The sequence below is a fragment of the Ursus arctos genome, unplaced genomic scaffold, assembly GCF_023065955.2.
Source record: "Ursus arctos isolate Adak ecotype North America unplaced genomic scaffold, UrsArc2.0 scaffold_22, whole genome shotgun sequence".
NCBI lineage: Eukaryota > Metazoa > Chordata > Mammalia > Carnivora > Ursidae > Ursus > Ursus arctos.
Genome location: NW_026622897.1, coordinates 32929588 through 32954753, shown reverse-complemented (window position 1 = coordinate 32954753; position 25166 = coordinate 32929588). Strand labels below are relative to the sequence as shown.

General features: G+C 46.7%; 1 protein-coding gene across 1 annotated transcript in view; it reads right to left on the bottom strand.

The window, feature by feature from the left end:
- Window positions 1-12136: 12136 nt before the first annotated feature.
- PANX1 (pannexin 1) overlaps window positions 12137-25166 on the bottom strand; it is a 45224-nt gene continuing 32194 nt past the window's right edge. Inside the window, exons 3-5 of the mRNA XM_026505336.3 lie at window positions 18832-19055; window positions 17170-17828; window positions 12137-16646 (exon numbers count right to left, since the gene is read on the bottom strand). Of these exons, the coding sequence (XP_026361121.1) occupies window positions 16567-16646; window positions 17170-17828; window positions 18832-19055 (963 nt within the window). The 3' untranslated portion in view covers window positions 12137-16566. The remainder of the gene's footprint in view (window positions 16647-17169; window positions 17829-18831; window positions 19056-25166) is intronic.

Below are 25166 nucleotides of genomic sequence, written 5' to 3'. Positions count from 1 at the left end.
TGTGTCGGCACAACGTTCATTGTCTTTATTTAGACGATCTACTTTGATCCTCACCAAAACCCCATGATGATATAGATATTATAGATAAGGAGACCGAGGACCAGAGGAGTTAGGGACCAAGGTCGTACAGAGGTCAGACAGAAGTCTGGCAGCTTCTCTGAAGTATCCATTCCCTTAACCCTTTGATTAGGTCCGTCATCTCAAAACAAAGGGAACATTCTAACAAGATTGTGAAGGTTTAGCGAGCTACTGTATATTTTTAAATGCCTGGCATACAGGTGCTCAACAAATACTAATTCCTTCTTCTGTCTGGGGTCCAAGGACCTAGTGCCCGACAGTATGATTCCAGAAGCACAGACGTTAGACCTCGGAGGCTGGTTAGTGTGAGCCCCAGACTGAGGAGACAGCTAGGGGCAGTGAACTGATGGATGGAAACAAAGCCTTAGTCCTTCTCAGCCTCCCCCCCCCCCCCCCCGCCCCCTTTGGCCACCAACATGCCCAGGAAGCTCCATGAAGCCCAGGGCCCACTGGTTTGTTCAACTTTACATCCGCCATCGGTCACGGCAGGAGTTTGAAAAGCCTTTATTCAATGAATGGATGCCAACCTCATCTTGCAGCTGAGCTGAGTTCAAAGTCGTGAATTCTCCTCCCTGGAGCTTTGTATCTAGGGAAAAACCGATCATCTTTGGCTCCCTGCCCCAACTCAATCAGTGTTCAGGGGTGACTCACTGGCTTGGTGAGGAGCCCAATTTCCCAGCTGATGGTGCTGCACACAGACTGCCCCCAGCCAAGTGGGGGATTAACCAGCTGGCGTAGACGGCAGGCATGGAAGCAGGCCCAGTATAGTGGAAAGAGCCCTAGGGAGGCAGTAGGTGACCTAGGGGCTTGTACTTGGCCTCCTCTCTCTCTCTGGGCCTTATCGCTGTTCACTCCACGAGGAAGGGGTGGACCCAATGAGCTCTGACCACAGGGCTTTATACACCAGAAAGACAACCCGAACCGGAAGGTGAATACATGGACATGAGAATCGCTGTCCCCGGTCGGTGTTGGTCTTCACAAAGAGCTCAGCAGGAATGTTTGCCCGGAAAGGAATGTTTACCGACCACGGTGCTAGTGACTTGCCTTTGTGCTTTTCTGTACGATCCTCCAAACAAGCTTGTATGGAATACGCTCGATCAGTAAAAAAGGAACCAACTACTGACACATGCGGCAACTTGAATGGATCTCCAGGGGTGACATGTTGTACGATTCTACTTATACAGCATTCTAGAAATGACAAAGTTATAGAGATGGAGACTAAATTAGTGGTTGCTAGGGATTGGGAAGGTGTAGGTGGGGCCTTGACTCTAAACGGGTAGCATGAAGTTCTTTTATAGATATAAAACAGTTCTGTATCTTTTTTTAAAATTTTATTTTATTTAAATTCAATTAATTAACATATAGTGTATTATTAGTTTCAGAGGTAGAGCTCAGTGATTCATCAGTTGCATACAATGCCCAGTGCCCATTACATCACTTGCCTTCCTTAATGTCCATCACCCAGTTGCCCCAACCGCCCACCCTTCTCCCCTCCAGCAACCCTCAGTTTGTTTCCTAGAGTTAAGAGTCTCTCATGGTGTGTCTCCCTCTCTGATTTTTGTCTTATTTTTCCCCTCCCTTCCCAATTCTCTGTTTTATTTCTTAAATTCCACATATGAATGAAATCATATGATAATTGGCTTTCTCTGATTGACTTATTTCACTTAGCATAATACTCTCTAGTGCCATCCATGTCATTGCAAATGGTAATATTTCATTTTTTGATGGCTGCATAATATTCCATTGTTTATATATGAGTCACATCTTTATCCATTCATCTGTCAGTGGTCCTCTGGGCTCTTTCCATAGTTTGGCTGTTGTGGACACTGCTGCTATAAACATTGGGGTGCCCCTTTGGATCACTATATTTGTATCTTTGGGGTAAATACCTAGCAGTGCAATTGCTGGGACGTAGGGTAGCTCTATTTTTAACGTCTTCAGAAACCTCCATATTGTTTTCCAGAGTGGCTGTACCAGTTTGCATTCCCACCAGCAGTGTGAGAGGGTTCCTCTTTCTCCTCATCCTCACCAACATCTGTTGTTTTCTGACTTGTTAACTTTAGCCATTCTGACCGGTGTGAGGTGTTATCTCGTTGTGGTTTTGATTCATATTTTCCTGATGCCAAGTGATATTGAGCATTTTTCCATGTGTCTGTTGGCCATTTGGATGTCTTCTTTGGAGAAATGTCTGTTCATATTTTCCGCCCATTTCTTGACTGGATTATTTGTTTTTTGGGTGTTGAGTTTGATAAGTTCTTTATAGATCTTGGATACCAGCCCTTTATTTGATAAGACATTTGCAGATATCTTCTCCCATTCTGTGGTTGTCTTTTGGTTTTGTCAACTGTTTCCTTTGCTGTGCAAAAGCTTTTTATCTTGATGAAGTACCAATAGTTCATTTTTGCCTTTGTTTCCCTTGTCTTTAGAGACATGTCTAGCAAGAAGTTGCTGTGGCCGAGGTCACAGAAGTTGCTGCCTGTGTTCTCCTCTAGGATTTTGATGGATTCCTGTCTCACATTTAGATCTTTCATCCATTTTGAGTCTATTTTTGTGTATCATATAAGGAACTGGTCCAGTTTCATTCTTCTGCATGTGGCTGTCCAATTTTCCCAACACCATTTGTTGAAGAGACTTTTTCCCATTGGATATTCTTTCCTGCTTTATTGAAAATTAGTTGACCATAGAGTTGTGGGTCCATTTCCAGGCTCTCTATTCTGTTCCATTGATCTGTGTGTCTGTTTTTGTGCCAGTACCATACTGTCTTGATGATCACAGCTTTGTAATAGGACTTGTAGTCCAGAATTGTGATGCCACCAGCTTTGGTTTTCTTTTTCAACATTCTCCCAGCAATTCAGGGTCTTTTCTGGTTAAATACAAATTTTAGGATTATTTGTTCCAGCTCTGTGAAAATGTTGGTGGTGTTTTGATAGGGATTGCATTAAATATGTAGATTGCTCTGGGTAGCATAGATGTTTTGACAATATTTGTTCTTCTAATCCATGAGCATGGAATGTTTTTCCATTTCTTTCTGTCTTCCTCAGTTTCTTTCATGGGTATCCTATAGTTTTTTATATGGATGAGTACAGATCCTTTGCCTCTTTGGTTAGGTTTATTCTTAGGTATCTTATGGTTTTGGGTGCAGTTGTAAATGGGATCAATTCCTGAATTTCTCTTTCTTCTGTTTCATTGTTGGTGTATAGAAATGCAGCTGATTTCTGTGCATTGATTTTATATCCTGCCACCTTGCTGAATTCCTGTATGAGATCTAGCAATTTTGGGGTGGAGTCTTTTGGGTTTTCCACATAGCATGTGATCTGTGAAGAGTGAGAGTTTGACTTCTTTGTTAATTCAGATGCCTTTTATTTCTTTTTGTTGTCTGATGGCTGAGGCTAGGACTTCTAGTACTCTGTTAAACAACAGTGGTGAGAGTGGGTATCCCTGTTATGTTCCTGATCTTCAGAGAAGAGCTCTCAGTTTTTCTCTGTTGAGAATGATATCTGCTGTGGGCTTTTCATATGTGACTTTTATGATTTTGAGGTATGTTCCCTCTATCCTTACTCTTACTGTGAAGAGTTTTAATCAAGAAAGGATGCTGTATTTTGTCAAATGCTTTTTCTGCATCAATTGAAAGGATCATATGGTTCTTGTCCTTTCTTTTATTAATGTGGTATAACACATTGATTGATTTGTGGATGTTGAACCACCTTTGCAGCCCAGGAGTAAATCCCACTTGGTCCTAGTGAATAATCCTTTTAATGTACTGTTGGATCCTATTGGCTAGTATCTTGGTGAGAATTTTGGCATCCATGTTCATCAGGGATATTGGTCTGTAATTTTCCTTTTTGATGGGATCTTTGTCTGATTTTGAGATCAAGGTAATGCTGGCCTCATAGAATGAGTTTGGAAATTCTCCTTCCATTTCTATTTTTTGAAACAGCTTCAGAAGAATTGGTATTAATTCTTTAAATGTTTGGTAGAATTTCCCTGGGAAGACATCTGGTCCTGGACTCTTGTTTGTTAGGAGATTTTTGGTTACTGGTTCAATTTCTTTGTTGGTTATGGGTCTGTTCAGGTTTTCTCTTTCTTCCTGTTTTAGTTTTGGTAGTTTATATGTTTCTAGGAATGCATCCATTTCTTCTAGATTGCCTAATTTGTTGGCATATGGTTGCTAATAATATGTTCTTGTAATTGTTTGTATTTCTTTGGTGTTGGTTGTGATCTCTCCTCTTTTATTTATGAGTTTATTTATTTGGGTCCTTTCTCTTTTCTTTTTGATAATCTGGCCAGGGGGTTATCAGTCTTAATTCTTTCAGAGAACCAGCTCCTAGTTTCATTGATCTGTTCTACTGTTCCTTTGGTTTCTATTTCATTGATTTCTGCTCTAATCTTTATTATTTCTCTTCTCCTGCTGGATTTAGGCTTTTTTTGCTGTTCTTTCTCCAGTTTCTTTAGGTGTAAGGTTAGGTGGTGTTATATATTCCCCTCTTAAGATTGCCTTTGCTGCATCCCAGAGGTTCTGAACTATTGTGTTTTCATTTTCATTTGCTTCTATGAATTTTTAAGATTCTTCTTTAATTTCCTGGTTGACCCATTCATTCTTTAGCAGAATGATCTTTAACCTCCATGTATTTGTGTTCCTTACAAATTTTTCCTTGTGATTGAGTTCAAGTTTTAAAGCATTGTGGTCTGAGAATATCCAGGGAATAATCCCAATCTTTTGGTACCAGTTGAGACCTGATTTGTGATCCTGTATGTGGTCTATTCTGGAGAATGTTCCATGAGCACTCAAGAAGAATGTGTATGTTGTTGCTTTAGGATGGATGCTCTGAATATATCTGTGAAGTCCATCTGGTGCAGTGTGTCATTCAAAGCACTTGTTTCCTTGTTGGTCTTCTGTTTAGATGATCTGTCCATTGTTGTGAGTGGGGTGTTAAAGTCCCCTACTATTATTATATTATTATCAATGTGTTTCTTATATTTTGTTATTAATTGGTTCATATATTAATTGGCTGTTCCCTAGTTAGGGGCATAAATATTTTTAATTGTTAGAACTTCTTGTTGGATAGACCCTTTAATTATGATATAGTGTACTTCCTCATCTCTTATCTAAAGATAAGAGATTTAAAATCTAATTTGTCTGATATAAGGATTGCCACCCCAGCTTTCTTTTGATGTCCATTAGCATGATAAATGGTTTTCCACCCCCTTACTTTCAATCTGGAGGTATCTCTGGGTCTAAAATGAGTCTCTTGTAGACAGCATATCAATGAGTTTTATTTTTTTTATCCAATCTGATACCCTGTGTCTTTTGATTGGATCATTTAGCCCACTTCCATTCAGAGTAACTATTGAAAGATATGAATTTGTCATACACACAATTCCTGTTGAAGCCAACTAGATCCGTATTTCACTATAAAACCCCCCAGCCCCTTCCTCAGGGTGGGCTTGTAGATTGTAGGCCTTAGCCTGCTGCAGCCTCCTTTGCCTGGCAAAGCAATAAAGCTATTATTCCTCTTTATTCCAAATTCTCTCTTTGAGTTATATTTTGGCTCTGAAGCATGGAGGTCAGTTTTCAACAACACTCTGACCCCAGAGCCATGAGCTTCTCTCTCTACCACAGGGCCTTGGGTGTGGAAAGGGAGCTGCTAGAAGCCAGACCACGCCATCCCAAGTTCTCCTCTACTCCTACTTTTGAAGATTTCTCTTTAGAGTTTCAGTGCTTCATCCTGTGATGGGAACATGTGAAGTATCCATGTTTTCCCACCTGGGTGGTAAGAGTCTAAGACTTAGCCAGCTCACAGGTGGGTAAGCCTTTTTGGAGGGCATCTACCATGAGCTCTTATTATACTTCTTTGCCCACCTTCATCAAGATTTGGTTGAAGGAGAAAGAATGACCCTGAGCACTGTAGTTTGATTGCTCTCAGAGAAAGGAAACACTTCTTCAGCGACACACTGAACCTTTCTCCCAGAAAATGCCATCTCACTTCATCTCGCTGTGCTTGGCACTTGCTAGACAGAGGTTGGGTGGGAAGGTCTACTGTGAAGGCCCTAAGACAAGATGCCTGAATTAAACAGAGCCTACAGCCCATTTGAGAACAAGGACAAGTAGTAACAAACAAAACAACAATGAAGGCAAGAGAGCATGTGGTTGGGGAAGCAGCCACGAACTCTTACTCCAGATTAAAACTGCTTCAAAGGGAGGTATTTAAGGTCCATCTCATTGTGGGCAGGTGGTAGGTACTCACAGACTTGTTGAGTTTCAAGGTTGTGGAGAATATGCACCCTTCCGATGAGAGGGACTCATATTCTTTCAGAAAGGAGCTAGGCTTCAAGAAAAGAGAACCCCAGACCAGAAGAAAGATATTGGCAAAGATACAAGTACATTAAAGTACATGCCTTTAGGCGGGAGCAGACGTGGGCAAAGCATTCTGTTGTGATCTGCCCCATCCAATACGGTAGCCACTGGCCACATGTGACCACTGAGCACTTTAAATAAGGTGGTGTGACCTGAGATGTACTTTAAGTATAAAATACATGCAGATATTTCAGAATTAGTACCAAAAGAATGTACTTCTCAATATTTTTTAGATTATATATTGAGATAGTATTTTTGATATATTTGGTTAAAATAATTATGAGCATTAATTTCACCAGGCTCCTTTTACTTTTTTATGTGGCTACTAGAAAATTATAAATTACTTACGTGGCCCTTGATGTGATATAAGGCCTGGGAGCAAATGGTCAACAAAGAGTTCCTGAGACATTTTCTGTGCAAAAAGGTGTTTTTATTATAGCATGGGCACAGGAACCATGGGCAGAAAGAGCTGTGCTGGGCTTGTAAGCAGTGACTGATTATAACTTTTTAGTTTCCTGGGGTTAGGGATAGTGTGTCTAAGAAATTTGGAAGCAAGGCTTCTGGACCTGGGGGTTACTAGCTGCTGTTAGAATAAGTTTATTTGCTACTGGCTAGTTAACCATTAGTTGTGAGACCCTTCGATGTCTATCAGTGGGGCTTATGTTTGAAGGATGATTGTTAAACATATATCTTAGGGGGTAGAGATAAAGGAAGTTTCCAAAGGGATTTTCATATGTTAAAGAAGACTTATTAGGATCTTGGAGGTCAGGCTAATGTCAAGCTAAGGTTGCTTTTTGCCTCTGGTAAGGCATTAACAATAAGGAAGTTGTGAGTTCCTGGAGGAATGTCATATTCTGCCTGCCTCAAGTGTTTGTCAGTGGGCTGCAAGTTGTATGGAAATTTCATTTTATCTGCATTTCTCCTGCCTTTGTTCTCCTCATCAGCTCTCCTCTTATTCTATTGGACAGCTTGTCCAGGCCATGATTATACTTACTCTTTTTTTCCTGCCCTCTTGCAGCAGCCGTAGTTTGGGGTAATTTCTTTTTTCTTAAATGAGCTTCCCTTATCTCAAGGGTGATATTACTTATAAAGTACTTTAAGAGATGGTAAAGAGCCTCGAGGGCCTCTGTGATCAACAGTGCTTCCTTTGAAGCACTTTTGATATTCAAAACGAGCAAAAGAGATGAATGTTAAAATCTTTACCTCTGAAATTATCATCAGAACTTTCCCTTTTACATTCCTGAAGTTTCCAAGGAAGCTCAGATTCTGCTGGACTCGGCTTCCTGAGGGTGCTGTGAATCACAGTTCCAGGATGTGGAAGTGATTTTTGATAGCGTTTTAGTTTCTCTAGTTTTTCTTTTCCTTGCATCTGAAAAGCCACACTGAATCAAATAGGGCTCTTAGGAAACGTATTTTGATTTTCGTTCATTCACTGGATTTGACTTGCTTCTCCTTTCCCCGAGGGGTCTGCAGTCTCTACCACAAAGGAGCATTGACCTGCTCCTTCTCTTTTTTCATCTCACTTTCAAGAAGGGGAACCCAGAACACTGATGTTATTCGAAGGGGGAAGAAGAGGTAGGATTTGAATCAACAGATTTTCCATTCTGCTGTTTAGTTACTGTAATTCAGTTTTGTCAGGAAGGGCACAGAGCTGCCGGCCCAAGTCAGCAGGCTCCAGACCAGCCTCTCCCCTTCCCCCTGTCCTCACCCCTGGGTGGTGGTGGGGGTGGTGGGGTGGCGGAGGGGGTTAAGGTGGGGGGGAAGGTTGGCAGTGTAGTGGGGGCAGGGGAAACATCACAGACCAAGCCTCTTCCAAACTGTGACTAGAAAAGGTGTGGCTCAGTTGGTTAAGTGTCTGCCTTCGGCTCAGGTCATGATCCCAGGGTCCTGGGATGGAGCCCCCATATCCGGCTCCCTGCTCAGTGGGGAGCCTGCTTCTCCCTCTCCCTCTGCCACTCCCCCTGCTTGTGCTCTCCAGCTCTCTCTCTGTCAAATAAATAAATAAAATCTCTAAAAAAAAAAAAAAAGGTGTCATGGTTCTCCTCTTCACTACAATGCCATCAGCATTTCAAATCAACAGAATGCCGAGGATTCATAGAAGGTGGTGTATGTTAGAGCTGCTGGAAAATGAACCGAGGCTACTCGAGTGTAAATTGGCATACGGACAGATGGAGAAACCACCCACCAGGAAACTCCTTAGAAGTGTTTCAGAAAGGCTCTCAGTCACTGAAGGGGGAGAAGGAAACGGAGGATGGTTGTCTTCGGCCACACAAATTGGGCAAACTGGAAGGAGGGGTGGCAGAGCCCGATGATGGGGATGATGGGCCCGGGGAGTGTCCCTTCTCATCTGATGCTTCCATCCACACCGGGCATTCTCAGGAGACATCACAGGGCTACGAGGGCAGAAAGAACTGCTAAGCTGTGGGCTGGGGATCAGGGACAGGAAGGCACTGCCCAGGCAGTAGGAGCCGGGGCAGAGTGTCATCTGAGCCTGGGTAAGGGGAGGGGAGGTTGCAGAGAGCTGCTTGCAGCCGATCTCGAGAAGTGCACGTAACCTAACACTCACCACCTTAACCGGGCTTACGTGTACAGTTCCGTAGTGATATAAGGACATTCACGCTGTTCTGTGACCAATCTCCAGAACTCTTTCCATTTTGCCAATCTGAACTCTGTACCCTTTAAACAACAACACTCTCTTCTCCCCTCTTTCCAGCCCCTGGCAAGCCCCATTCTGCTTTTTTTCTGTGAATCACCCTGCTCCAAGGACCTCATATAATTGGAACCATAGGTAGTTTTTGTGATTGACTTATCTCCCTGAGCATGATGTCCTCAGGGTTCATCCATGTTGCAGCCTGTGTCAGAACTTTCTTCAGGAGGGTCCGCGTATGTATATTTCCTCTCTCTGCTCATCTGCTGATGGACATTTTGGTTGCTTCCAACTTTTGGCTATTGTGAAGAATGGTGCTATAAACATGGTTGTACAAATACCTCTTCAAGACCCTACTTTCAATTCTCTGAGGTATATGCCCTGCTTTGGACTTGACTGGAAAAAAAAAGTCAACTGCAAAATAGGTTAGTAAAGGCTTTATGCCTCATCTCCTAAGGACTATAGCCTCCGAGACAGTACTCTGGATTGTTCTGAAGGACTCTTCCGAAGCTTGTTAGCTTACAGGGGATCCTATGCAAAGAGGGGAAGGGATACACGTGCTTGCAAACAGTTCTCTCAAGGTATAATTGCATGTCACAAGGTATAATTTGGTTATAAAAATTAAGGTTTACTGATTTCCATATAGACATGTGAGAGACCCATTGGTTGTCTTGTTTCTATCATATCTGAGTTTTCAGAAATACTGCCTGCCTGCCTCTGCTTAACTGGTCTTCTGGTTCTTGTTTTGGGTTTCTCCTTGAGGTCCCTTGAGATGGTCACAGAAGGCTGACATCAGTCACCTATCTTAATGCACTGCGCTTTTAGTGCATGGACTGAAGAGCTCTCCTCTGCCTACCCCCCACCCATTCATAGGTTGAAGCCCTAACCCCCAAGGTGTTTGTATTTGGAGACGAGTCTTGAGGACATAATTAAATGAGGTCATAATGGTGGGGTCCTAACACCATAGGACTAGAAGCCTTAGAAGAAGAGGAAGAGAAGGGCACCTGGGTGGCAGTCAGTTGAGCATCCAACTCTTGATTTCAGCTCATGTCATGATGTCGGAGTCCTGGGGTGGAGCCCCCACATCTGGCTCTGTGCTCAGAGTGGAGTCTGCTTACAATTTTCTCTTCCTCTGCTCCTGCCCCCACTTACTCTCTCTTTCTCTAAAATAAATAGAATCTTAAAAAAAAAAAAGAGGAAGTGAGAAACCCTACCCCTACCCCCAATCACCACATGCACCAAGGAAAGGCATGTGTGGACAGAATAAGAAGGCAGCTGTCTGCAAGCCAGAAAGAGAGTTCTCACTAGACACCGAATTGGCTGGAACCTCTACCTTAAGACTTCTAGCCTCCAGAAAGAGTCTCCCTTCTCATAAGACAATAATTCTGTTGTGTAAGCCACCAGCCTCTGGTATTTCATTATGGCAGCCTGAGTTGGCAAATACTTACCTGGAAGTGGAATTGCTGGGTCAGGCAGTAATCCTATGTTTAATTTTTTGAGGCCCTGACACACCATTTTCCATAGTGGCTGCATGATTTTACATTCCCAGCAACACAGAGCTGACTTTTGAACAGAAGGTAAGAGGGGGTGGGGATAGGGAAGAGGGCCTGAGAGAGGAGAAAAGCCATTAAGGAGCAGTGCATGGGGCTGCATCTGAGACAGGAGGCAGGGGGCCTGGGATGAGCCTGGAGTGGGCAGGAGGTAGGGCCTTTTGTAGCAGAAACCACAGGTCTGTTCTTTATGCCTAAATCCATGAAGAGTCACGCTCATGGGTTAATGCAATGCATTTTAAAGAGGGCTTTAAAATGGTGGGGGTGAGGTAGGGAGGGCTGGCATGATGGTGGAAGACGGTGAGATATGGTAACACTGTAAGAGGAATTCAGGAAAGAAGTGACCAGAGCCTGTAAGATGGGATTGGGAATGGAGCAAGGCCTCAGAAGGATGTTGAGGAGGTTATACTATGAACTCAGAAGAGAGGCGGGGATTTAGGATAACTTCCTTGGGTGGCCCCTGCATCATTTCCTCCCCGAGTGTGGGTGGGACCTGTGACTTGCCTCTGGGTGATAGGGTATGGCAAAGCTGAAGTGATCCCACAGATGCACTTAAGCTCCCGAAGCAGCTGATTTCATCAAAAGGGAGGATATCATGAGTGGCATGATTTAAGCAGGTATAAACTCGTAAAAGAAGGGCTGGGCCCTCCCTGAGGTGAGACACAACTCTTCTGGGCTTGATGGCACCAGCAGTCACGTTGGAGAGTGTGGCAGGGAACTGTGGGTGGTCTCTTGCCAACACCGGTAAGAAGCAGAACAGAAGGAAATCAATTCTGCCAGCAACCCGAGGGGGCTTGGGAGTGGCTCCTTCCCCAGCTGAGCCTCCGGAGGAGCATGCAGCCTGTCTACACCTTGGCTGCAGCCTTGTCAGATCCTGAGCAGAGGCCGCCGCTCAGCCACGTCCAGACCCCTGACCCAGAACACCAGGAGATGATGAAGGTGTGTTGCTTTAAGGTGTTACAGTTGTGGTGATTTGTTCTGGAATGATGGACACTGAGTGCAACTTCCAAGGCTCCTTGGGGTGCCGCCCTCGGAAATAGGGAGCAGGAGGAGGCAAGGAGGGCTGCAGCCGGCGTTGACGGATTACTTTAGGCCAGGCGCCGTACTAGCTCTCTGGAAGGCCCTGATTTATTACCTACGGCAGTAAGCTGTCTTAAGTGACCGTGTAGAAGGGCGTCCCCCTCTTGAGAGAGGGGGGCAGGCCAACCCGTACTTAATGCCATATTGTCTCCGTTCCTTCCTTGCCCAGCTCGCGCACACAATCCCCAATCAGAAAGCATGCGATTTCAGCTCTGGAAATTACAGAAGCTGTGGGCCCTTCATCAAGGACTTTCTTCCTTTGGTTACCGCCAGCTGGATGCTGGTAAGTACCATGATGCACCATGATGCCTACTGAATTTTTATGTATCCAGCAGAGAGGAAGGAGCCTTGAGCCTCATGACATTTCAGGACTCATCTTCCGTGACATCTTCCCTGAAGAGAAGGCAAGAAATACTAAAAGACACATTTTTCATTACTGGGGGAGGTTTTATTGAGGTGGACACACAGTACAGGACCAAAACATTGTTTCCACTTTCTCTACAGACACGGGCAGCCTTGCTTTCCAGCCTCTGCTCCCTCCTTAAAGGGAAGTCGGCTTGACCTTCCAGGTGACTTAGGTGGAAATCTAAAATGTCCACCAAACCACAGAGCTTTCAAGAGTCTTGTGCTTTTCTTAAGGATTTGATCTCCATGGCATAGAAAGCGATTGTTCTTACCAAATGACACAGCAGAAAAGAACACGTGTGTTTTTCTTTAAAAGTTTTGAAGATCTTTAGTCATTAAAAATAATTTAAAGTACGTCTAGAGCACCACTTCACAGAACTCCATTAGACTGTCATTATGGTGCTTTTAAGAAGCCAACTTGATAAAGAGGAACGGATGGCGTCAGCTTTTGTAGGGAACACTTGTGACATCGTCAAATTCTATAAGGATCTTCCTCCGCTGGTGGGCAGGGGAGAGCACTCGTGGCATGAGTGAGACGAGAACTTGACAATCACTGATCAAACCGCATGCTTTAAGTGACCAAGTATTTTTATGGCTAAGAAGAGAACCCCAAACACTACGTTTCATTTCAAGCAGGCCGAACAAACCAATGGTGAATTAACACCTATCACGTTCCACAAATGACACAATATCATCTTTGCCAACCCTTTCTCCAGGTTTCACATCACGTGTGAAAAACACGGTCCCTGGCCAATGACAGCCCCAAGGGACCATTTCATTTCCATGCCCTCCTATGAAAACCCCAATCAGTGCTAAGTGCACATTTCAATCAATGTTCCTTTTCAAGAGGTTGTTCTGGGAAATGACTGAGGTCAGGAGCTTCAAAACTCCAATTTCTCGAATCATTGCAGGCAACACTGAACTTGTACTGAACTTGGAGAGTGGCCACTGGAAGCAGCTAAGAACGGTCATACTTGTGGAGACCTACTCGTTCACACAAATATTCCTCTCTCCACCAAGAGGCCGAGGGAGTGTCCCCTCCCCTCTCCTGCAGAGGACCGTGTGCCTTTGCAAATCAATCACAAACTAGCCTTCTCCTAACCGTGTGTTCGGCTATTCAGCAAATGTTTACAGAACGCCTATCACCCGCCAGTCGCTGGTTTAGCGTACAATACAGCAGATTAACAACTCCCATCCTTGTAGACAGTCTCTTGAGCCGGGACTCACAACAAGCAAAATAAACCAATGCGAACACATTTTAAAGAGTGTGCAACAGTCCGCCCGTGGGAGTGGGGCTCTCACAGGAACGAGGCCCGCAGTGCCCTGCTGGCCCACCGTGGCTCCCTCTTGGAGAGCACCGAGGCTCAGCATCTACGAAAGAAACAGGAACATGCAACAAGGCCTGCCACCCAGCTGGAAGTTTCTAGCATTTTCACAGCACAGCCACAAAGTAGGACAAAGCACTGTACAAGTGTCACACTCACTGTCTCCACACGCTGGAGAGGCTGAACGGGTCAGCGGCAGCAGCCCGATGGCTCCCGGCTCCTGCCACCCACCCGCTCTCTTAACTGGCTTGTTCTGCCAGACTCTGAGCAAGGGGATCCACTCCTCAGAAGGTACAGCACACTCTAAAGTGTGCAAACACGATTTGACCACATGAACACCGAGTAGAGACATTGCTGGAAGCGGCTTTCTGCGAGGGCCGAGGCGCCTCCGCTGTGTGCCGGGCAGCCTGGTCTCCAGCCCCGGGTGCGCGCACGAGGATGGCCCGGCAGGTGCGTCCATGCTGTGTGTGCATCATAGGAAAGGGTTTGTAACTTCCCGAAAGTTTTAAGAATGTCTACACTGGAAGTCTCTGCCTGTCCTGTGGTAAAAGCGAACAGGTCGCTGGCCACTGCTCTCGGAGTGATGGGTTCCAGTCCCAGCTGGGGGTCTTCCGGAGAGGCGGCAGGAAACAAGGTCAGCAGCCTGGGGGCACTCAGTCAGGGTCTGCCTGTCCCTGTGTAGAAGCAATGAATGACTCTGTACCCTCAGGAAATGGAGCCCTCAAAAGTAGTCCTTGAAGCCAGCAACTCCCAGGGGATGGAGGAGTTCACTTTCCTGGTAACGCTTTCTCCCACGCCGGAACGCAGGGCCGGGCATCCACCGCAGCCTCTTCGCTCCAGACAGTCACTCAGGGGCGATGCCGCGGCCGCCGCGGGCTCGCCCTGCCCCTCCCCTGCAAGGTAAGGTGCAGAAGGCCAGTGGCACTCTTTCCTGTTCCAAACCACTGTTACCGTTTTGTCTCGGCTTCACACTGGAGGACTGGTGGTAAAGAGCCTCTGGGAAAAACTACAACTAGACTCGAGACCACCAGCTACAGAAGCTCTGGGAGATGGGAAAACAGGATGGCGTCTCCTGGGAACACAGCAGGTGCTGGGAGTTTTCTAGAAGGGCCTTTATTGTGGCTGCTCTTCTTTGTACCTGCCTCTGCCTTTGCTGCCTTTGACTAGGCTCTAAATTCCTCAAAGATGGGAACCGGCCTTATTCATCATGTCCACGAGTCAGTGATGGGCATGACGAGCCTGGGACATGCCAGAACCTACTGGAGCTCAGCATGCAGCCACAGGGAGAGGAAGAGAGGTCAAGGACTCCAACTACACCAACTCCGATGGAAGGGTTACGAGTGGCAGGGCTTGCGGAGTTGCTGGCTTCCTAAAAAAATGGATCTATTTTACCACTTCAAAGTACAAATTAGGGGCCGCCTACAGAGAAGATGAAGTTTTAGGGGAGAAAAAGAATATCCTAGAAAAATAGCTCTCAGAAACCTTTTCAAATTGTAAAAAGAAAGCAGTGTGGAGAGCTTGATGGAACGCTTGGATACGGCGATATAAAAATGAAGGAAAATGGAGTATCTGGGTTCCTGCCATTTCAAAGTCACACTAATTCAACGGTAATAAATATCATGTAATAAGAGTAATTTAAAGCACTGATTGCATCCTTAAGACTTATCATTAGCTTTCCATCTCAGAACCCACCACAGAAGCGCAACTAAAGTCTGATCCTGTGAATATTCTGAAAAGAGAGAATATTCTCAGAATATTCTGAGCAGCTTATTTAACTTTGTTTTTCAAACAGCAATTTGATTAGGTAAACAACTCTCCCAAGGAGCCAGACGTACCCTTTGAGGTGCCTGAGGATTACTTACTTTAGTATAATGTGTTACCTTCCTAAGAACAAAAATACGGAGATCCACAGACAGAATTTTAAAGGATTTTGTATAAAATGTAAACATAGTTTGGACCTATTTACATGGTTAGAACTGGGAAACGTTTTTACATACTCTGAACTGGCCTTCAGTGTTTATGAAATAATGCCTGGGTGTTACATATCCGTCTGTAACATTTCTTCTATAATTCTCCATCAACGCTAGAACATCCTTCCCAAATGGCCTCAGTTCCGACATCACAGGATTCTAAATTAAAGTGAATTTTTAAAAGATGTGCTTAAATATAAATAAAATGAACCGCTAAGCTGGTCTGGGTCCAAGCACACCATATGGCAGATGTCATTTATACGTTCTGATCATAAGCAAAATGTCCCTTTTTTTTTTTTAAAGCATTTTGTGTTCTGTTCATTTGTTTAAACCATCCTGTTTCGAGACTTTTGATAACAGAGGAATGAACCGCACAGAACCCCTCGGAAAACGGAAACAACCTGTTCTGTATGTCCAGATTTCCCCACTATGCTGAGAAACCTTCTTCTCAGAACAGAAGTCACAGTTAAATATCCCCGGGGCTCTGCCTTGTTCAGCACGTTTCCAGGCGGAGCGGTGTGGAGGCCCGAGCCCTCCAGAGCGGAACGCAGCGAACAGCGGTGGGCGGTTTCGGTTCACCGGGGCTGACGAGCAGCAGTGTGCGCAGAGCCTGGGTGGACACGAGCCCACTGCGGCACTGTCCCCAGTGGAGGACGCCGCCATCAGCAGGTCCGCAGCTGGCCAGGGAATGTTTTTCTTGTGCAACAGTCATTAAGGGCACATAGGAGATTCATATTCCAACTGTATCCCGACACGTTTATTATTATTTCATACAACAAACACAAAAAGCCTCCTGAAGTCCTTGCTGGTCCCTCCGAGTCTCACGGCAGCATCTCTACAGAAAGGTGTTTCTTTGAGGTACGAATGGGGCCCGACTCTTTGATGAGCCTTCCCACTTTCCATGTGAGAGGACTCACACATGTACACTTGCTGGGGTTTACACATCTCCGTAGGGCTTCTCCTCGGCAGTTCGTGAACCATTCTCCTACAACGTTCTGTGGACCGTCATTTTCACTGGGGACTCAATAAGGCACACTCAGCAGCTCTACCAAGAACCACCTGCTGCGGACCAGCTGGGAGCCTGACAGAGTGCTTCCGCCGATACAAATCTCCTGTCACAGAAGTCACGGATCTCAGGTTCAAGGGGAAAAAATCATCAGCAGGAAGAATCCAGAAGTCTCTGTCGAGCATTCGTCTCTCCATTATTTACTTTAATTTCACTGGGTACATTCAAATCTGTCAAAATGGAAAACAAATATTTATGACAAAAGTCACACAGCAGGAACTGACAGCAGGAATTACCTTCTCTTCTATCAATCTCGTGTTCTTCGCCTTACCAGGTTTTGCTTCTTAGCCCACATTTCAGGGCACAGGGAAGTTAGGTCAGGGCTACAATTAAATCAACGAACTCGTCTCTTGAAAGAGATGGTGAACAACGGGCAAGAGGCCCAGAGGTTCGGCGACAAAGCGAACAGAATAAGACAGGCATACGCGAGAACGACAGCAAGGAGGGATGCCTGGGGAAGAGGCTGTGAGAGGAAGAGAGGACAGTCTGGAGAAAGCACACTGTCCTTTGGCGATCTGGGGCAGCACCAATTCTTGCCCTCTGTCTCCCAGGACTGAGGGGTTTCACCCAAGACCACACAGGAAAATGGTTTCGTGATAAGGGGCGGGGGCAAGACTGTCGCTCGTTGGTGGAGAACGGCCACAAAGGTGCCCCGTGGGCCTCCTCAGCCTCTGCCCTGAGAGCTCACCCTACCTTTGAGTTCCGTCATCGGGTCCCCCGGCTCCTCGGTCGTCATTTCCACAGGCTCCGGTCTCTTGCCGTCCGTGACGTCCATCTTGATCATGCCAAGGTGACTCAGGAGGAGCACTGGGTCGATGCCCTGGCCACTGCTTTTAATGTTCTCCAGTACCTTCAGACACCTGTAGGACTTGAGCTCACTTATATTCTCCTCCAGGAAGAGGTTGTAGAGGCTCAGGTCGTTGTACGCCTCCGACTTGAAATGCAGGACGTCGAAAGTGGGCAGGATCTCATACACCCGGAGGACGTCCGTCCTCTGTCGGAACGGGACGAAGAGCGTGTAGATGACCACGGGGACCAGCAGCACATAGACCACGAGGTTGATGAGGCTGAGCAACTGGAAGACGCCGACGGCGATGAGCTTGCACTGGAAGCGATCGGGGATGCTGCTGTCGTTTCTCAGGATCCCGGACTTGATGCTGCAGACAAACTCGTCGGACAGCGACGAGAGGCTGAAGTAATAGCCCAGGTAGGCGCAGGCGGACAGCACGATGCCGAGCGTCAGCAGCCTGCAGCTGACGTACTTGAGGACTAAGTTCCTACAGCTCTTCTTTGTCTTCAAGTACTGCTCCACAATCGGGTACTTGAAGTGGCTGTCGGGGATCTCCCACAGACTACGGACAACCACCGCAAAGGAGCAAAAGAACACGTGAAACCCTTACGAAGATCAGATATCAGAGACGTAAACGCACAGAACGGCATCAGGCTAAAAACCTCCAACACCTCTCCTCCCTCCCTGCTTTACCTTGAACTTCACTGGCGTTTCAGGGCATAAAAGCGGTGAGAAAAGAAGACGACACTCTCCCCTAGTATTTTAAAGGTCTGGTTAGTTAAAGGAGTCCTATTTGCGAATTCTTAGACTGCCTGGCTCCTAGTACATGCTACACGTGGACCGTTCTTATTCTACTGTTTTAAACGTGCAATTTTCTCAGGGGTGCAGAATAAAGCAGACTTTCTGGCCCAACTAGAACGCAAGCGCCTCCTCCAGGCAAGGGCCGGGAGGCAGACCGCTCCATGGGTACAGGGCTCAGGCTTCCGCCCCACAGGCCTGGGTGGGGTCCCAGCTCTCCCACTGATAGCTGGAGGTCAGTGTTTTTATCTGGGGAAGAGGGAGGCAGTCAATAAATGCAGTTAGTTGTAATGTCATTCTGAGGGCTGAGATAATATATCTCTGAGATTGTGTTTTCTCTGGGTACATTAAGTATTTTACAAATGAGAGCTATTAATATGATGACCCTTGTTGATAAGAGGAACCAGAGGAAGAATGTGAAAAGACAAGGTGCTGCCTACTTGTTCCCCACTTCTCTCTCACCGGTTCTCCAAGCTCAGCGGCCCCATCATCCTCTGTGCTTCTCCATTATGGAGTAGCTCCAAGCCAGCACGTGGCTGGAGCCCTTACCTGTTACCGCAGCCACACCTGCCTTTCAGAACACGAGACAGTGGCTTTCCTCTCAACAAGGGAAAGCGTCTGGATGTGAGGACAGATGGTGGGGCGGGCAGGTGGATGACAGCCCCCTCCCCATCTACTACAGTGGGCACCCTAGGGCCAGATGGGTAGGAGGAGGGCTGAGACCACACCCCAAAACCCGCCAAGATCCCTGCTGGGGGCCAAGTTACCTCTGTCCCATGTTCTCATGAGGGCTCGGAACTGGGCTGGCACCATCCCTCAGGTCCTGATCACACACGCTCTTTGCGGCTTGAATTGCGCGGTTGTAAACTTTGTCAAGCTCTTCCATGATAAACTTCAAGTCTGAGCAAAGATGAGGAGCAGCTGCAAAACGCCAGAACAGGGAGGGCAGGTACAGGAGGACGGCCGCCAGCAGCAGGATGTAGGGGAAAAACTGAAAAACAAGAGAGCCGGTCAGGGGCCCACAGACCCAGTAGCCCGAGTGGACAAGTGCTCCTCTCCGTGTTCTCATTTCGAGACAAACATGCATGCCCACGTCAAGTTCAGAAATCAGGCTCGTTACCTCGTAACATTTTAAGGTTAAATTCATCTGCCCTGGTACGTAACATCACTACCTTTTTTTTTTTTTAATCCCCCTTCAATAGACTTTAATTTGAAGTAACTGGCAACTACACGGTGACTGACACACGGTGTCTCCTCCCTAATCACGGAAGGAAACAAAAAAATAAAGTTACTTCCATGTCCTTTAGAGTAATCCTTTAATAAAATCCCAATTAAGGAACAGGTACATGTCATAGTGGCCTCTGCTGGTTTCGGGGTGCTTTGATTTTCTTTGCCATGGTTTTAAAAGGTCACTAATCTTAGAACTCTTGTCTTTTCCCCTCTCTCTCCAATCTGGGAAAATGACACAGAAATGCCAACTTTGCCCAAAACAAATGAGAAAAACTGTGGCTTCAGGGACACAGTAATCATGCCATCAAACAGCTGGCAGTAAGCAGTTAAAATTCACGGAATGCAGAACGGGCCTTCCACGCCGGGACAGACCAGGGACTGCCCAACACCCTCAGCGTTCAGCTGAGCAATCTCGGGCGCGGACAAGCCAAGCACCGTGGGCCACATCCCCGCGGGGAGCAGCTGAACAAACACGAGGGGATTCCGGGGCCAGGGAAGGCAAAGAGCGCCCAGTAACCAGGGCCACTGGGCCGTCGGGGCTAAGCCTTAAGAGAAGGTAAAGGCAAACTACGAACTACCGTTAGCACGGACCTGAATTTAAGTTTGTCTGTGTCGTTGGGTGCTGAGGTCACTGAGCCTCTGACTCTCAGGTTCCCGAATGATGACATGGTTGTGTAATACACATGTCATGAAAATTAAGTTAGATAACTTGTGCAAATGTTTAGCGTGGTGCCTGGCGTGTATGCACAACAGCGCACCAGCTAAAACCAACAGAAGGACGACCTCCGTGGACATATTACATCTTTAGTCCTCACAACGACCCTGCTAAGGCCTTTATTAATGGCTTCCCTTCACAAAGGGGAAGAGGAAGCCCAGAACAGTTCCTGGCCACAGAGCACAAAGCTGGAGCCAGGGTCCAATATGAAGCCTGCCCTCTCTGAACCCAGAGCTGCATCTTTCCCACCATAATACACTGCAACTTATTTTACTTCTCTGGAAAACTTCTCCCTGTCTTTGGATTGGTCCCTCCCATTTCCTCAGAGTTGTAGCAGTGATGGCCTTGCGAGGGCACAGAACTCCCACCCCACACATCTCTGGGAGCAGGCAGCAGACCCAACACTGGGCCTCTCACCATCCAGTCAGATGTACAGAAAAGTTGCAAAGACAGTACAGAGTGTTCTTGAGTGACACGCATCTGGTGTTCCCACTGTTAACACTTTACATTTCCATGGTCCACTTGTCAAGACTAAGAAGCCATCATTAACTCGATTTCAGACTTTCACTTGGACTTCTCCAATGGTCCCATTGTTGTCTTCTTTCTGCTCAAAGACCCAATTCACGGTCTATCTGTTGATTTAGTTGTCATGTCTCCCTCATCTCCTTGGTTCTGTGCTAGTTCCTCAGGTCTTTCCTTGTTTTTCATGAAGAATAATATTTTTTCTAAAGATTTTATTTCTAAGTAATCTCCACAGCCAACGTGGGGCTTGAACTCACAACCCCGAGATCAAGAGTTGCATGCTCCACCGAGCCAGCCAGGCACCCCAAGAACAGTATTTTTAAATGTATAAAATAATACCTAAAAGTTCACAAAAGAAGTGGATAATTGATAGTTATCACATTAAAAAACAAATTTATATGTGCTTATTAACACATTTATTAGGATGTGACACATGGCCTAACACCAACTTTGAAGTGGTGACGGTCTCTGACAAAATCACAGAGAGCACTTACCTCATTAGGGATCGCTGCCTGCATGATACGTATTTTTCGATGCTAAATTTTAGAGATGCATTTAAAAAAAAAAAAAAATCAAGGTGTCACGTGTTTTCCTCTCCCGGGTCACGGGCTCCCTGACACAATCGTGGAGGCCACGTTCGGGACTGCCGCCCCATGGCAACGAGGGCAGTAGCACCCATGCCTCTAAAGCCCTGCAAGGCCCCCTTGCCGATGCCGCCGCCTCCGTCCTGGGTTGGGCTTTTTCAAAATCGCGAAGCCGATCGGCAGAGGCCTGCGGCACCGCGACGCACACGACAGGCTGTGAGCCGATGAAGTCTGGTGATGTCATTCACAGCCGGCTGCAGTGAGAAACACCTGCTCTGAAGGGCATCGTCAGCACAAAAATGGAACCGTGTGAGACGGGGTCTGTGCTGCTTCCAGAACCAAGAGAGCCAGGGGTTTTCTTGGGAAACTACAGGGAGAACACTATTTCTAATTTGGGGCTGTGGGACATCGTTACAAGTCACTTTTGTTTCCAAGCTATTTGAATTAATAGAATTTTACCTCAGACTGTTCTTCTGGATTAAAAAGTGACTGTTTACCATCTCTGGCACCTTTTCCAACATGCCTAACATGGTGCAGTAATTAGTACCAATGAATAGATCAGCATCGCTCATCGTAATTGGAAAAAATGAGTGTTTAAAGCTATTACGCATTGGGCGTTTGCTTTCTCCTCTGACAGCCTCATGCCTTGATCACCTCTGCAAGGAATGCCATTGAATGCCCCATTTCTCGGTTTTCTCCGCACTTAAACCTCATTTCTTTTTCATCAAAAATGAAAATGTGACTTTCAGTGACTCTGTAACAAGGTGGTATTAAAATCAATTCAAGTGAAATAGGAATCCAAAAAAGCATTAAATTATAGTCTTTAAAATCCTTTTGTCCACAGAAGGAACATGGGGAAATTGCTGAGCTTTGGGAGTGCATCTGCTGGATGGGAATGGCTTTGTTCATAAGCTCTGTCTGCTCCAAATGAGGTCTGAGACACTCGGCATCTCTCAAAGCCACAGCCGCACAATTCTGTCATGCGCTTCACGTCAGCACTGAGCTCTTGCAGTGACAGCGAAGCTTCTCAAAGTAGAACCAAAAGGCAGCACAATCTCCAGTCTGTTTGCCTTAAAAGTTTGTGTTGTTTCTGGAAGGGGTTGTAGTTAGAACACTAGCACATCCAGATGGAAGGAAGCCTGGAGGTGCTCTGGTACAACCTCCATCCACATTCAAATCCCCTCTACCTCGTGGAAGGTGAAGACCCGTCCAATTAGGACAGCTCCTCCCCTGAAACCTATGCGGTCACCGCCTACGGGATTAAACGCAGATGGGTAAATCCGTGCAAAAACGTCTGGGCTGGGGGCACCTGGCTGGCTCAGATGGTGGAGTGTGAAACGCTAGATCTCAGGGTTATGAGTTTGAGCCCCACGTGGGGTATGGAGATTACTTAAAAAAATAAAATCTTGGGCGCCTGGTTGGCTCAGTCGTTAAGGGTCTGCCTTCGGCTGAGGGCGTAATCCCAGGGTTCTGGGATCGAGCCCCGTGTAGAGCTCCCTGCTCTGCTGGGAGCCTGCTTTTTTTTTTTTTTTAAAGATTTTATTTATTTATTTGACAGGGAGAGACAGCCAGCGAGAGAGGGAGCACAAGCAGGGGGAGTGGGAGTGGGAGAGGAAGAAGCAGGCTCCCAGCGGAGGAGCCTGATGTGGGGCTCGATCCCAGAATGTCGGGATCACGCCCTGAGCCGAAGGCAGACGCTTCATGACTGAGCCACCCAGGCACCCCTGGGAGCCTGCTTCTTCCTCTCCCACTCCCCTACTTGTATTCCCTCTCTTGTTGGCTGTCTCTCTGTCAAATAAATAAATAAAATCTTAAAAAAAATAAAAGCTTAGAAACAAACAAACAAAAAACCCTTCTGGGCTGGAAGAAGGGCTGGCTGGGAATACCAGCTAATAATTAAACAATCAAAACATAAAAGTGATGGCCACTAGGGGCTCCTGGGTGGCGCAGTCATTAAGTGTCTGCCTTCGGCTCAGGGCGTGATACCAGCGTTCTGGGATCAAGTCCCACATCAGGCTCCTCCGCTATGAGCCTGCTTCTTCCTCTCCCACTCCCCCTGCTTGTGTTCCCTCTATCGCTGGCTGTCTCTATCTCTGTCAAATAAATAAATAAAACCTTAAAAAAAAAAAAGTGATGGCCACTAAACATGTAGGTACTTAAGTTCTGAGCAACAAGAAATGTCCTTGGGAAGGTCAGGGAAGGCTTTACAAAAGAGGTGACATCTGAACCAGGTCTTCAAGTACAGTGAGGCAACAAGAACAAAAATGCCCTTCGTGCATTAAAACTCCACTCAAATTTCCCCTTTTCTGTGGCCCTTTGGACACACTCTTTCCTCTGCATGGAATTATCCTTTTCTGCCCACTGAATTCCTACCCGTCCAGGGCACCAAAGCAAACGAGAGAGCCCACAGTGAGGATGTAGTGAGAGCTGAGGCTGGAAGGATGGACTAGGTTGAATAGTGTCCCCCCCACCAAAACTCACACCCAGAACCTCAGAACACGACCTCATTTGGAAATACACCAGAGCCTGCTAGCCACCACCAGAAACAAGAAGAGAAGCACACAGTTCCCGCTCTGAGCCCCCAAGAAGGAACCCACCGTGCTGACACCTACATTTCCAACTCCTGGCCTCCAGAAATATGAGCAAATATATTTCTGTTGTGCCAAGCCATGGAGGGGGCGGTAATTTGCTACAGCAGCCTAGGAACTCGTACGAAGCATAAGCAGGAACTGAATTATGAAGCCCTCGGCTTCCCACATCATAGGCAATGGGAAGCCACTGGTGCAAGGCGTGATGAAAATTTATTTGAGATTACTACAGCCATGGAAAAGGGAACCCACTGGAGAGGAGAGAGACAAGGCAGGAGGTTAAGGTGGCAGAGCAGCGGGGAATGCTCTGCTGGACTGAGGCAGCAGCGGCGGGGAGAGGGGAGACAGATGTAAGAGCCACAGACAGCAAGGAGCAGCACTGTGGTGCCCACTTGGAAGTGACGGGTGGAAAAGGGAAGAACAGAGGCTAATTCTGGGTTTCTAGCTTATGCAAGGGTGTGGGTGGTAGTACCATTAGTTGAACTAAAGAAACAAGAAGGAACGGATTCCAAGCAGAGGGAGAGGGGGTGGGAGGCAGACCCGGGAAGATGAGAAATTGTGAACGTAAGATACCCGAACTCAAGAACTCAAATCCTAGTGGAGATGTGCAGTAGGTGACTGAGTATAAAGGGGAAAAATCAGGCCAACCTTACAATTCAGGATTCTGTAGCACACAGAGATGGCCAAAGCCAAGAATAGCCAAGAAAGCCAAGACCGCTGGAAGAGATGGGAAGTAACAGTCCGAAAGTAGGAAGCAGGTAACCCAAGAACAAACTGCACTGGGGAAGTGATACAAAAAGACACATGGAAGATGTCTGCTCTCAGCCGCATCTTGTTCAGACAGTAACTCACTTTAGAGATAATCCCACGTTTGGGAAGTCTCGAGTGAAGGGCTACTCAGGCTAGTGCAAACACGAGCAGCTTACAGAGGACAGAGAAGAAAGGTAGGTACCCCATTCTACTCCGCACTCAAGGGAACACACCCAAGGGAGCAGGCCTCATGACTCGTGACATTCGGGGAGGGGCCTGGCACAGGAGAGACCTACAGAAGAGAGGATGGTAAGCAGAGCGCTTGTGTGTGGAAGCAAAAAGAGGCTCCTGACTGCCGAATTAGAAGCGAGTCATGAGGAAGCAAGGACAAACGTTCCGGTCTGTATGACAATGGCACCAAGTGTTCTAGGACGCAGGTAGTTCCCTTTCAATGAATCATCTGCGAGGCCCTGAGAATACTCCACGGGGGGCGGGCAAACTTTTTCCTGCAAAGGGCCAGACAGTCAATGTCTCTGAGCCATAGGACCCCTGGTGCGTACGTGAGAGCAGATGCAGGGAATGTGTAAAGGAATGGACCCGGCTGTGGGCCGCTGAAACTACTCGCAGAAACAGGCGACGGAGGGGCTGGATTTGGCTGGAGCACGTGCGCCAGAGCTTGTCAATCCCCGGCTCGGGACCCCTGGCTGTCAAGG